Source organism: Cydia splendana, unplaced genomic scaffold, assembly GCF_910591565.1.
Source record: "Cydia splendana unplaced genomic scaffold, ilCydSple1.2 scaffold_92_ctg1, whole genome shotgun sequence".
NCBI lineage: Eukaryota > Metazoa > Arthropoda > Insecta > Lepidoptera > Tortricidae > Cydia > Cydia splendana.
In genome coordinates, this window is record NW_026946910.1 from 71287 (window position 1) to 85982 (window position 14696).

A 14696-nucleotide genomic window follows, 5' to 3' on the forward strand; every position below is an offset into this window, starting at 1 on the left:
CAAACCACGTAATTGTCGTTACACGGCACTTAAGGTACATAGTAATCACTTAAGACACTCTTCATTCATTTCAAAACTAACCAGAGGCGGTTATCAAGCATGACTTGCTATTGGATCATTTAGCTCATACTAAATATACCTACTATTTAATAGATTAGGTTCAGTATTCGAAACTCACATATAGGATGCACATGTATGTAAACACTTTCATTTAACGACAGTACGTATTTCAACTAGATCTGCATAACAACCGAGAACTTCTGCATGTCTCTTCACAATATGGGCATATTAAAATTTAAAACCACTAAAATTTAAAATCAGTTAAATAAAATTGTTCCTTTAACGACAATAAACGTACTTGCCTTTAATGGTACACGTACAGTACTTGTTTGTTTTGTAATTGCTAACGGATTCATTAAATATTTATCCAAATCGTATCCATTGTATTCAACTTCGCTAAACATTGATACTACACAAAAATAAAAATAACATCTTATGTACAGTGCAGTAGTAACTGCACTGTACATAATCGTAATATGACTCTTGTAAAAAGTTACCCGCAGAGTTATAAATTACGTAACAAGTCTACTTCGTTACTTCAACTTGACTATGATCGCGTATCTGCATATTATTAATCAGGTTTTGAGATTATAAGCATTACACAACTTAAAACTTACTACCATAACGTCAGAGTAAGTATATAAAATATGTATGTATATAAAATATGTATATGTAGATATACTAGGTACTCACACGTTCTGGTCCTTTTATGGGCGCCGTGTATCCCACTTCTGACTTGTGATGAATCAAAGTCCTTCGTACAATCAATTGCCTTTATTTTACTCTAAGTTCCTACTTCAACACTTTCGACATTCTTAACTTAACAAGCAGTAAGCCTTCCTACTCAATGTTACCGGTTCAAGCGCCAAAGCGAGAATGCCCCTTCCATCTCATGGTAAGTTACATTTATACTTTTTCATCATTTGAATTGGCGGGTAGGAGAGTAGGGTCATTTTCGCGACTACCGACATATTAATTAACAAATATTCGGGTAAACACAAATCACATTTCTAATCACTACCCACTGAATGCCATAAGTTTAACATAACGCACACAAAATAATTATAATTTATTCTTGAAATCTTATGAAATATCACATTCAATTGTAACAGTTTTAGTATTTTAATGTGTAGTGGACTGTTGTATCGTAATCCGTGTACTTTAAGTTTAATAAACTGCTTTTAACTTCAGTGCCGACTATTACTATACCCACGCCCGCTATATTCTGGCCGCCCAACGTTTTTGGGTTCGATCACGCGTTCACAAAGTGTACCTACCGGCCGCTACTTGTTTAAAAAAAATGCCTCCACGTCGGCGTCGTAATGGAAGACTCTCGTTGGGTTCACAAGGGAGCACCGAATCAATCAACGAGAACAGTATCACAATGAACCAGGACGCCCTAACGGCGGTGTTGACCACCTTGCAACAGACTCAGAACGAGTTTTGTCAGCAATTGCTTCGCGAGGTGAGGTCCTCGACTCCATCACAGGCCGACGCCACGGCTGCTGCCATCGCTGCGGCTGCTACGTTCGCTGCAGCTAATGGTAACTTTGCACAATGTACGGCGCGTTACAGCGGCAACAAAGAGGAGCACCTGGAAAGCTTCGTGGATGCCGTAGAAAGTTACAAGTCGTGCATGCATATTACGGACGAAAATGCTGTTCGCGGTCTGTCGCTACTGCTTACCAAGGATGCAGGAGTTTGGTGGCAAGGTGTAAAATCACAAGTAAGGACGTGGGAAGATGCGCTCGACAAGCTGCGAAGTGCTTTCGGCGAGCGACGCCCTCCTTTTGTAATATACACAGAGCTTTTCTCTTTGGTTCAAGGTGAACAAAATACGGAGATTTTTGTTTCGAAAGCCAGAGCATTGTTAGCTAAACTGCCACCAGAAGACCTTAGCGAGCGAGTCCAAATAGATATGGTATTCGGGCTCTTAGATCGCCGCATAAGAAAAAGATTAAAAAGAGAAAACATAGATACGTTTGATACATTGTTGAAACATTGTCAAAGTATTGAAGATTCACGCAAAGAGAATCATGTACCCGTTGCGGCAAAGAAGTCGAACGACCGTGAAAATTCTACGGCAGCGAGCGTTTCGCCGAATCGCGCAAGGTCGCGCGCCACCGGTACGGGCGGCGTTGCTAAGCAACGTGTTGCGGCCGCCGAAGGTACCTACGCTTCGTTGCGGTGCCCCTAATGTTATTCGGTCCAAGTGTCCTAACTGTAACTCTAAATCGGGGCTGTCGTTTTATTCGCGGGACGTAGTATCCTGTCACGTCGACGACGCCGCTAGCCCGCGCGAGGGCGGTTTGAGCGGACACGACTCGTTGCAACATGCATCACCACAGCCGCCCGACGCCGCGAAGGCGCGTGCTCGGCACGGTGAAACTCCCGCCGTACGGCTCGGCGAAAGTCCTGCGCGCGCTCACGAGTGTTCGCGAGAGCGCGATACTTACGCCGCCGGTCGCGGAGCAGCGGCGCGCACGTTAAGCGATGCGCCGGTGCCAGGGACAAGCGCCGGCGCCGCGCCGAGCGCTAACCCTTCGCCCGCGCACTGTGGAGGAGGTAACCCTACGCCTGCCGTGGGTGATTTTAGTTATTGTAACGTAAAAACGTTACGTAACCTTGGTTACATTTACAATAGTTAAATTAAATTATTAAATAACTAATATACTAATAAAAACATAAATACCTTAATAATAAAACACTTACCTAAAATACACTTAAATTAAAACACATTAACATTATATAAATACTTAGTATCAAGTCTCAACTTGTGTCCTCTTTTCTGCGACGCACTGTACTTCGCGCAACATTCCTTTGTTTCGAAGTAACCGGCTGTTGGCGTTCCCCGCCCCGCGCCCTGCTCCCGCGTCGGCCCACTCATAGTCTAATAAAACATGGTCTTCCATTCCCAGAGTGACACGGGCCTACGTCACAACAACATGGCCGCTATATATAGCGCTATCGCATATTATCATATAGCGCTGTCGCATGATGACGTAGGCCCGTGTCAGTTAGGTGACCTAGAAAAGACGGGAATAGAGTACCAGGCGGAGTATATTATTATACCATGGGCCCACTCACCAGCGCTGCCGGTCATACCGATCTAGCTTTCGAAGCCGGCGCACGTTCGCTTTGCCTCCGCGCAAGCGACTCTAGACGTAGCCGGCGACATTTAAAAACGAATTTTAGATTATTTCTTTTTCTTGTACTCGTTCAGTACTATTTCACTAAATTCAGTGTATTAAATCCCCTTTGGGTAAGTGTTGAACATTTCTTACGCTTATTCTAAGCAGGTAGATTTGAATGTTATTTCTAACGGCTATTTCGCTATGCTATTTCTTTGTGTGATTTTGCTTGCCACTTAATTTAGATACTCTTGCAATCATTCCACTCTTATTTCATCTCGTTTTAATTGCTAAATTGTGTTTATTTAAAGTCTATGAGATAATTTAATTTCCAGTAATTTTTTAAATTCAAAATTTGACCGTTAGATCCTATACTCAGTTTTGTTTTATAACTTGTTCTTTTAAACATAACATCAGTGCAAAGTGTAAACTCCGTCTGACTGTACCATTCCGCACATCACCAAACTTTCACCATCATCATCACGCAGTACTGCTTCCTGCTTTGCTTCTTGCCGTGCCGGGTACAGTCAGCGGAGACATATTAAGAACTTTCCTTTACACAATGGAAATAAATTCCAGGGAGCCTAGTTACGGCTAGAACCGTAGCCGTGAAGACAGCCCGGCAGTTCCTGAGCGGCCCCAGCTGACGTCCCTCAGCTCGTCCGTCTCCCAACCCGCAGTGGCTCCGGCAGCTTCAGGGGAGTACTTGCGTGGTGGAACTGTCCTCGGAGCAAAATCAGTACCGGCCTAGAACGTACCCTACCCTACGACGTAATCGTGTGCTTGCGGCGGAAGTTAAGGGAGAATAAATTTAGTTCGTTATTTTAAAAACTACAGTTTTATTTATTCTCACCGCCTACCCGTAGCACTGGCGCCTCACCGTGGTTTTTAGGGTTCCGTACCCAAAGGGTAAAACGGGACCCTATTACTAAGACTTCGCTGTCCGTCCGTCCGTCTGTCCATCCGTCCGTCCGTCCGTCCGTCTGTCACCAGGCTGTATCTCACGAACCGTGATAGCTAGACAGTTGAAATTTTCACAGATGATGTATTTCTGTTGCCGCTATAACAACAAATACTAAAAACAGAATAAAATAAAGATTTAAATGGGGCTCCCATACAACAAACGTGATTTTTGACCAAAGTTAAGCAACGTCGGGAGTGGTCAGTACTTGGATGGGTGACCGTTTTTTTTTGCTTTTTTTTTTGTTTTTTTTTTTTTTGCATTATGGTACGGAACCCTTCGTGCGCGAGTCCGACTCGCACTTGCCCGGTTTTTTTAAATAGGGTCTGATTTTGCTCTGAGAGAGGGTATCTGTGGTTTGTGTGTTTGTGTGGTGTTTTGGTTTTTTTATTTTTTGTGAAACGTTTTTTTTTTCCTCTTTTTATTTTTTGGTTGCCAGCAGCTACAGTGTACGGAGTAGTGTATTGTTGTAAATTTGTTTGCAATCTCTTTGTATCGTACGCACTGTATAGTCAGCCGCATTTGTTGAATTATCTTTTTTGTTACTTCTTTGGCAATTTTTTTAATTGTAACCGTTATCAGTAGTCTTTTCATTAGTACAGTCGGCCATATTAGAGTGTGTTTTTTAATTTTAACTAAATCTGTTTTTTTGTACATTTACGCTCCGTACGCATTAGTTGCATTTAAACGCTTTTTTGATTTTTATTTTTGTGTTGTTTTTTTTTTCTCTTTCTTTCTGCTTCTGCTTCTTACATTTTCTTTCGTGCTTTTAAGAAAAACAACCAAAAACGTTCGTAATTTTTTTTAATTACTGTTGTAACAGACAGAGTATTTTGTTGTTTTTTTGAATTTGTTCAACATTTACCCAATTTTTGTTAGTTAAAAAAAATAACAATGGCTTTCCCCATTAAATTCATGTCTCTTCAAAAGACTGAACTTGAGTACGAAGTAGCAATTCGAGGTGAGACCCCAGGTTCCACAGTACAGGAATTGCGTAAACAAATTGCGAAGTGTGGGCCTCTTTTCCCTTCCGAGGATATTCTTGCCAGTCCTTTTGATGTGCAAGACGACATAGATGGCGTTGCAGATGTTTTGGAAAAAATAAATTCTTTCTTGGATTCCAAACCGTTAATCAAAAGTACTTTGCTTCGCGCTCAAAATTTAGTTCACCACTTGTACCACCGGTTAAACCGCATTGCGTGCGAAGATAAGGATCAAAAGGACGCTTATGACCAATGCGTAGTTTTATTTAAGGTTTGCTCAGACCGGATTAGCTCTCTTAAAGATGCCACCGTCACGGACCCGTTATTTTCTAATAGCAACGATGTTCCTGTTGTTGCGGCTACGTCGTCAACGCCGGTTAACGTCACAGTAACTTGCGAGGGCAGCGAAGCGAACAAGCTATCAAAACTTAAATACGACGGCACGACCTGTGTGCGGGCGTTCATCGAACGTGTGTCTGAATTTTGTCTCGCTAAGAATATCTCGAGTAGTAAAGTTCTTCATAACGGTACCGAAATTTTTACGGGCGGTGCGCTTCATTGGTTCCGCAGCGTCAAAGGGCAGGTCACAAGTTGGGACGATCTTGTAGTGCTTTTGAAGCAGGATTTCGGCCAGGCCGATTATGACTATAGGTTAGGCAATGAAATCAAGTCGCGCACGCAAGGAGAAACCGAGAATATTATAATTTACTTGTCGGTTATGTCTGGTCTCTTTTCCCGCTTGACAAGACCCTTGCCTGAAGAAGAGAAACTTGAGATTTTACTCCATAACATCCGGCCATGTTATACGAGTACGTTATCATCAGTTTCCGAAATCAAATCTATCGAGCAGTTAAAAACGTTATGCCGTAATTACGAGAGTATTCAGTCGCGTCTTTCTCACTTCAAAGAACCTCCAAGGGCGACTGCAGATACATTAACACCTGAATTTGCGTATTCGGGTAGTTCGTCGAAACCGAAACCTAATTTCGGCAATAATACAAATTTTAACAATAATAAATTTAATTATAACAGGTTTTCACAGAATCAGCAGCAATACAATAGGTCATTTACACAGAATAGTAACTCAAATAACAATATTACTAAACCTAAACCTAACTATGTAGATGCAATTACTCCCTCAACATCAAAGACACGTTATTGTCCAAGATGTCGTGTGGATACTCACAATTTGCGACAGTGCACAGCAAGCAAAGATATTTTGGTGTGTTTCGGTTGTGGCCGTGAGAATGTCAAGGCACCTGACTGTCCAGATTGCAACAAGAAGAAGAAGCAGTCTCCAAAAAACTAGTTGCTCAGAATTGTGTCAATGATACTAACATAGCCAAATTTGATAAAGATGACTGGCAAGATTGGCTACGTACAGTAAAATTGTTTTTTAAAGCTTATAGGATTGACGCAATTCTGAAAGACAGTTTTGATGATGATGATAGACCTTATGTACCAGTTGAAATTAACGGTGTTACTATTTCCGGATTATTAGATTCTGGCTCCGCAATAACGGTTTTAGGCAACGGTGCTCATAAAGTGCTTGTTGAAAGTGGTTTAAAGGTGTTGAAGGACACTCTCAGCCCTGTTACCACAGCTGGCGGTCATAGATTGCGCAACGAAGGGTATATGATGATACCGGTGCACTTCGAAAATAAATTACACATTTTAAAAGCTTTTGTTGTGCCAAGTGTTGTAAACAATCTTATTTTGGGAGATGACTTCTGGCGTGCCTTTCAGATTTTGCCAAAATACCTTAGCAGCATTGTTACAGACGATACTAAGTCTGACAATACTATCATTTCACCGAAGCAGGGTTCTTTCATTCAGGGATATGATAGATTGGATGAATCTCAGAAGCAGGTAGCTGACAATGTTGTTAGGCAGTTTGAGGACATTTCTTTTCAACGCAAGGGACTCGGTGTAACTGACGTGATTACGCATCGTATAGACACTGGGGATTCGGGTCCTATTCGCCAACGCTACTATCGTCTTTCTCCCGAGAAGCAGCGTATATTAGTAGAACAGGTGGATGAAATGCTTTCACTCGACGTAATCGAGCCCTGCGAGAGTGCATGGTCATCACCGGTCCTAATTGTAGATAAGAAGGATGGCAAACCCCGATTTTGTCTAGATAGCCGTAAGCTGAACTCCGTGACAAAACGTGACGCGTACAACTTACCGTATATCGCCGAGATTTTGGATAACCTTAGAGATGCTCGCTATCTTTCCAGCATCGACTTATCCAAAGCCTTCTGGCAAATTAAAATCGCTGAGGAGGATAGGAATAAGACCGCATTTTACGTTCCGAGCAGGGGCACTTTCCACTTTAAGCGAACTGCCTTTGGCTTAACCAATGCTCCTGCGACTCAACAAAGGTTGGTAGACATGTTGTTTTCTGAGTTCGGGCTCAAGGTTTTTGCGTACCTTGACGACATTATCATCGTCTCGCAGGATTTTAATAGTCACGTTTCTTTACTTTTACGAGTCTTGGACAAATTGAAGCAAGCCAACCTTACTGTAAATTTAGACAAGTGTCAATTTTTCAGAAACCAGCTTAAGTATCTCGGATATGTAGTTGACGGTTCTGGTCTGCATACAGATCCTGCCAAGGTCGAGGCTATCTTAAAAGTTCCGACTCCTACTTGCAGCAAAGACCTCAAGCGATTTCTTGGAACCGCTACTTGGTACCGTCGGTTTGTCCCTAAATTCAGTACTATCGCTGGGCCTTTAAATAAATTGACTTCCACGAGGAAAGGCACACCTCCATTTAAATGGACTTCGGAGGCTGAGTCTGCGTTCCAAGAACTCAAGGAGTGTCTTGTGTCTTCTCCGGTTCTCTGTTGTCCCGATTATTCTAAACCTTTCGAGGTACACACTGATGCCAGCAATTACGGGATCGGTGGCATGCTAACACAAACCATCGACGGCAAGGAGCACCCGATCGCGTATATGTCTAAGAGCTTGTCACCAGCAGAGAAAAATTATAGTATCACCGAACGCGAGGCACTGGCTGTCGTGACGGCGTTAGAATATTGGCGTTGTTACATAGAAAACGGTCAGACTTTCACAGTATACACGGATCATAGCGCTCTTAAGTGGTTCTTGTCCATAAGCAACCCAACCGGTAGATTGGCTCGATGGGGAATACGTTTATCTGGGTTTAACTTCATTCTTAAACACCGACGGGGCGTTGATAATGTCATTCCAGATGCTTTGTCTCGAATTTCGGTTAGTGCGATTAACACCACAAACGTTCATTTAGGGTCACAAGATAATTGGTACACTAATATCTTTAATGGTTGTTTGCATAATCCCGTAGATTTTCCCAATTATCTCATTAAAGATGATTCCTTGTACCGTTTGTCTAGGAACAAGCATGAACTTACTTCCGAGTTTGCTTGGAAATTGGTCGTTCCTGCAGAGTTACGCGAAAAGGCAATTCGTGAAAATCACTCAGAGCCTACTGCAGGACATATGGGCATATTCAAGACATACCGTAGACTTGCTTTACGCTATTACTGGCCAGGCATGTATCAGGATGTCGTCAAATTCATCGGAACGTGTGATAAGTGTTTATCGTATAAGGCTCAGAACCATCAAACCTTAGGGGAAATGGGGAGGCCGAAACAATGCTCACGTCCGTTTCAGATGCTTTCAATTGATTTGATGGGTCCATTGCCAACAACTAGGGGAAGGAACAACTATATATTAGTCGTTACATGTTGCTTCTCCAAATATTGTTTAATTTTTCCGATTAAACAGGCTACAGCGGATATAATAGTTAAAATTTTAGAAGAGTCGGTATTTCTTGTGCATGGTGTTCCACAGACGGTGTTAATGGACAATGGCACGCAATTTACAGGGAAAGTAATGGACAATTTCTTTAAGTCTTTTAATGTCCCAAACGTGTTTTATAGTCCTAGATACACACCGCAAGTAAATCTAGTGGAACGCTACAACCGCACAATTATTACGTGTATTTCCACCTTTGTTCAGGATGACCATAGGTCCTGGGACGTGTTTATTCCACGGATTCAGTTCGCCATAAATAGCTCTGTAAATGAGGTTACTAATAGAACCCCTGCATTTTTAGTGTTTGGTCGCGAGTTGGTACCATGTGGAACACACTATACAGATAACGACCTCGGAGATGAAGTGTTGTTCCTACCGCGTGACATTTATGCAGAGAATTTAGGTGTTATGTCTTCTTTGTTTGACGATGTACAACGTAGGCTGTGGCACGCTCACGTCAAGAACACGTCTCATTATAATACCAGACGTAAGCCTGCTGAATTTAACGTTGGTGACATCGTAATGAAGCGCGCTTACTTCTTAAGTGATAAGGGTAAACAGTTTACGAAAAAATTGGCCCCAAAATTTATCAAAGCTAAAATTGTTACCAAGAAGTCTCCGTTAGTATATGTCTTGCAAGATTTGTCAGGTAAAGATTTAGGTACCTGGCATATAAAGGACCTCAAATTAGTAGGTCTCAATAAATAGTACGTTTTTTACTTTCGTTAGTCATATATAGTCATATAATTAGTTATATGGGAAGTTATTGATTTAATTTAGCTTAATGCGTACTACCACCTTTAAGCAAAAGCACATGTAGGGTTTCAAGTTCGTGTAACAGGTTACCTCATTTTTTTTCTGTAATTATGCGTTAGTAATCTTATTCTTGATTGTCAAATAGTTACTAATGTATTTTATGCAAGCGTGAAGTATGAATGAAGATTTATGGAAGCGTTTTAACAAGTGCTTAGTTCTGCGGATTTTATTTCATGTAGATGACCTAAAATTCTTGACCACGCGCCGTATTGTAACGTAAAAACGTTACGTAACCTTGGTTACATTTACAATAGTTAAATTAAATTATTAAATAACTAATATACTAATAAAAACATAAATACCTTAATAATAAAACACTTACCTAAAATACACTTAAATTAAAACACATTAACATTATATAAATACTTAGTATCAAGTCTCAACTTGTGTCCTCTTTTCTGCGACGCACTGTACTTCGCGCAACATTCCTTTGTTTCGAAGTAACCGGCTGTTGGCGTTCCCCGCCCCGCGCCCTGCTCCCGCGTCGGCCCACTCACCAGCGCTGCCGGTCATACCGATCTAGCTTTCGAAGCCGGCGCACGTTCGCTTTGCCTCCGCGCAAGCGACTCTAGACGTAGCCGGCGACTTTTAAAAACGAATTTTAGATTATTTCTTTTTCTTGTACTCGTTCAGTACTATTTCACTAAATTCAGTGTATTAAATCCCCTTTGGGTAAGTGTTGAACATTTCTTACGCTTATTCTAAGCAGGTAGATTTGAATGTTATTTCTAACGGCTATTTTGCTATGCTATTTCTTTGTGTGATTTTGCTTGCCACTTAATTTAGATACTCTTGCAATCATTCCACTCTTATTTCATCTCGTTTTAATTGCTAAATTGTGTTTATTTAAAGTCTATGAGATAATTTAATTTCCAGTAATTTTTTAAATTCAAAATTTGACCGTTAGATCCTATACTCAGTTTTGTTTTATAACTTGTTCTTTTAAACATAACATCAGTGCAAAGTGTAAACTCCGTCTGACTGTACCATTCCGCACATCACCAAACTTTCACCATCATCATCACGCAGTACTGCTTCCTGCTTTGCTTCTTGCCGTGCCGGGTACAGTCAGCGGAGACATATTAAGAACTTTCCTTTACACAATGGAAATAAATTCCAGGGAGCCTAGTTACGGCTAGAACCGTAGCCGTGAAGACAGCCCGGCAGTTCCTGAGCGGCCCCAGCTGACGTCCCTCAGCTCGTCCGTCTCCCAACCCGCAGTGGCTCCGGCAGCTTCAGGGGAGTACTTGCGTGGTGGAACTGTCCTCGGAGCAAAATCAGTACCGGCCTAGAACGTACCCTACCCTACGACGTAATCGTGTGCTTGCGGCGGAAGTTAAGGGAGAATAAATTTAGTTCGTTATTTTAAAAACTACAGTTTTATTTATTCTCACCGCCTACCCGTAGCATTATGTACAAACATTGTTTTGTAATAATGAAAATCAAGCTCTGTCTTGTAATAATGATAATCAAACTTTATTTTGTGTCCAAGAAAGTCAAGTTTGTGTTGATAAAATCAATGTTTGTCAGGTAAATGTCAAGGCTTCTCCCCGCCCTATTATGATTATAAATGTTCTCGGGGCGAGTGGTTCTGCACTTGTTGATCCTGCGGCTAAGGCTAGTGTTGCCGGTCACACGTTATACGCTTTCCTGCGAAGTAAAGGACACCCGTTAGTGTCGTCAACAATGAGTGTTAGGTTGGCAGACGGTGTTAGTAGGAATATGACTGTACTCACCGCAGAGGTGGAGGTGACACTGAAACACAAGACAAGAAAAACTAGTTTTGTGATTTTTCCTGATGCCGTCGGTAACGAATCTCTCTTAGGAATAGACTTCCTTAAGGATTTTGATTTAATTGTGGATTTTCGCGACGATCTCTGGTATTTCGCTGAAAATAGTAAACAAAAGTATGAGTTACAGTTTGAAAGCGTGTCACCTCCCGCTCTGTGTGTTGCTGCTTTAGAGGTGCTTCGGGAGGACGAAGCCACGTTGCTCGACGCGCAACAACGCGAGTTGCTTTCCCAGTTGCTCACGGAGAACAGGGACCTGTTTGAGCCAGGGGGAGGGCCAACTCCTTTTGCTGAGCACAGGATCGACACGGGCGACCATGCGCCTATCGCGGTGCCGCCTTATCGTGTCACGCCTGCTAAGGAGGTAATGCGAGCGGAAATAGAGAAGATGCTGGCAGACGATATAATAGAGGAATGCGAGTCCCCATGGGGCTCCCCAGCACTCTTGGTCCCCAAGGCTAATGGCAAGGTACGTTTTTGTGTGGACTATCGCAAGCTTAATGCTATTACCAAAACGGATTTTTATCCAATGCCTTTGATCGACGAGCTCGTACAGTCAACGAAGAGGAACTGTTACATGAGCACGCTCGATATGCGCAGTGGGTTTTGGCAGGTGTCTGTTAGGCCGGAAGACCGCGATAAGACAGCCTTTGTCTCTCCTTTTGGTACGTACCGCTTTAAGCGTATGCCGTTCGGACTAAAAAATTCGCCGTCCACTTTTCAGCGGCTTATAGACAGGCTCCGCTCAGGCTCTTCTCTCCAACAAGTGACTTTGCTCGCGTATCAAGATGACTTGCTGGTCATTTCTGAAGGTTTCAACCAGCATCTTGCGGATCTTCGAGCAGTCTTTGAAAGATTGCGTATGTTTGGTCTGCGCGCTAATCGTGAGAAGTGTGTCTTTGCACGTGAAAAGGTAAAATACCTTGGTCATATCATTTCACAAGACGGTATTTCGCCAGATGATGACAAAGTCCGTGCTGTCTTGGACATGAAGGCCCCTTCGACGCTGCGCCACTTGCGGACATTCTTGCAGACCTGCTCTTGGTTCCGTAAGTTTATCCCTAGTTTCTCTGCTGTTGCCGAGTCATTGACCCGTCTGACAAAGAAGAACCAGGTATGGATGTGGGGTCCGGAACAGGTGGAAGCTTTTGAGCAGTTAAAAAAGCGATTGACTTCAGCTCCTGTTCTTATCCAGGCTGATTATCAGAGGCCGTTCATTTTGAGAACACACTCGAGCAACTACGCGCTCGGTGGCGTTTTGCTTCAAGGACAAGGTAAAGATGAACGCCCCATCGAGTACGCCAGTCGTCTGCTCACACCAGCTGAAAGAAACTACAGCACTACAGAACGCGAGGCTCTTGCGGTCGTGTGGGCCGTAGAGCGGTTCAGAGGATACATTGAAGGGCATCCTGTCGTGATTGGGAGCGACCACCAGCCATTGAAGTGGCTTCTGACCTTAAAGTCGCCTTCAGGTAGGTTAGTTCGGTGGGCGTTAAAACTACAGGCCTTCAACATCCGGTTCGAGTACACTCCAGGTAAGGCAAATGTGGTCGCCGATACTCTCAGTCGTCCTGCGTGTGGAGAGGAAAGTAAGGATCAGTGTGGCATATGTGCGGTCGTCGTGGACTTACCTGCACGCAGCCCTACAGACCTGCGTCGTGCTCAGCTCGATGACCCGGATCTGGAAAAGATAATAGTAGAATTAGAGAGTACGTCAGACGATACTGCCGTTGGAGCAAAGCGTTGGTCTGAAAGAGGATATTTTATGCAGCAAGGCGTCTTGTACAGGTACAATCCCGATGTTGATAGTGAAGAACCGCAGCTAGTGGTTCCTATTTCGCTTCATCTTGACATCTTGAAGGAATGCCACGATTCTCCGTTGTCGGGGCACCAAGGGGTTGAGAGGACCTTTCACAAGATCTCGCAACGCTTTTTCTTCCCAGGTATGCGTCGTATCATCGCTGAATACATAAAAAGTTGTGTATCTTGTCAGCGATACAAAGCGTCTAATGAGAAGCCTTCTGGTCTTCTCCAAACTCCGGTTCTTAGTCAACGCAACGAGGTCGTAGCTATCGATCTTTTTGGTCCTTTACCAGAAGGGGAGAAAGGAGAGCGTTGGATTTTCTTAGTAGAAGATACCGCCACAAGGTGGGTGGAACTATATGCGCTGAAAGAAGCTACGTCCGAAGCTTGCGCGCGTACTATTGTAGAAGAGTACTTTCTCAGGTACGGTTTTCCTCGCAGGATAGTCTCAGACAATGGTGTACAGTTTGTAGGAGCCGTTATGCAACAATGCATGTATATCCTCGGAGTCAAACAGAGCCTCCTCCCGCTGTACCATCCTGAAGCGAATCCCGCCGAGCGTAAAAATCGCGATATGAAGACTCAGCTTGGGCAGCTGGTTGGAAACGATCACACATCGTGGCCAACGAAGCTGGGTGTAATCCGGTTTGCCATGAATAGTGCTGTGTGTCAAGCGACTGGTGCTACTCCGGCGTACCTCATGTTTGCACGGCAGATGAGGTCTCCTATAGAGGTTAGTTATGACTTAAGAGCCGTCCTTGATAAAGAAAACTTTGTTCCGCAGATTACGCCATATCTTCGCTCGTTTATTAGTTCTCTGTCAGCAGTACGAGATCGGGTTGAAGCTCAGCAGGATAGGCGTAAGGAACATGCTGACAAATCTCGTCAGCCAGGTGATGTATTTGACGTCGGGGACAATGTCCTCATTAAGTCGCACGTTCTTAGCAATGCGTCAAAGAACGTCTCTGCCAAGTTTGTACCGAAAAGAGATGGCCCTTACCTGGTCGTTAAGAAGGTTAGTCCGACAACTTACCTGGTCGCTGATCCTGGCTCACCCGGTGAGATTCTGGGCAAGTATCACTCCTCTCAGCTCGTTCGATTTAATAGTAGAGATGATGTGCTTCCTTCTCCCGTAGTGCCAAAACGAAATAGAGGTCGTCCACGTAACCGAGACCAGAGTGTTGTGCGAGTCCACGGACGTGGGCGTCTTGATGAACTCGAGGGGGAGTCTATAGCGTGTGACAGGGACAGCACGCCCACGCGTGCGTTAGAAAGGGATATCACGCCTTGTGAGCGTCTTCCCAAGAGAACCAATCGCGGTCGACTCCCGGCTCGCTTCTTAACAGATTAA

At 43.4% G+C, this 14696-nt stretch overlaps 1 protein-coding gene across 1 annotated transcript; it reads left to right on the top strand.

Annotated features, from left to right (window-relative positions):
* The first annotated feature begins 1373 nt into the window (after window positions 1–1373).
* On the top strand, window positions 1374–14696 carry LOC134805954 (uncharacterized). Its single transcript, XM_063779135.1, has 4 exons — window positions 1374–2247; window positions 2354–2625; window positions 6664–8213; window positions 11160–14696. Exons 1-4 carry the CDS (start codon window positions 1445–1447, stop codon window positions 14694–14696), a joined length of 6162 nt encoding a protein of 2053 aa, XP_063635205.1. The 5' UTR covers window positions 1374–1444.

What these genes read in the sequence shown, in the direction of transcription:
- LOC134805954 (XM_063779135.1), top strand. Translation starts at nt 1,445, where the DNA reads ATGAACCAGGACGCCCTAACGGCGGTGTTGACCACCTTGCAACAGACT. An exon ending in GGTACCTACGCTTCGTTGCG is followed by an intron (nt 2,248 to 2,353) that starts GTGCCCCTAATG and finishes CGACGCCGCTAG; the next exon opens with CCCGCGCGAGGGCGGTTTGA. An exon ending in GCCCGCGCACTGTGGAGGAG is followed by an intron (nt 2,626 to 6,663) that starts GTAACCCTACGC and finishes TAACGGTTTTAG; the next exon opens with GCAACGGTGCTCATAAAGTG.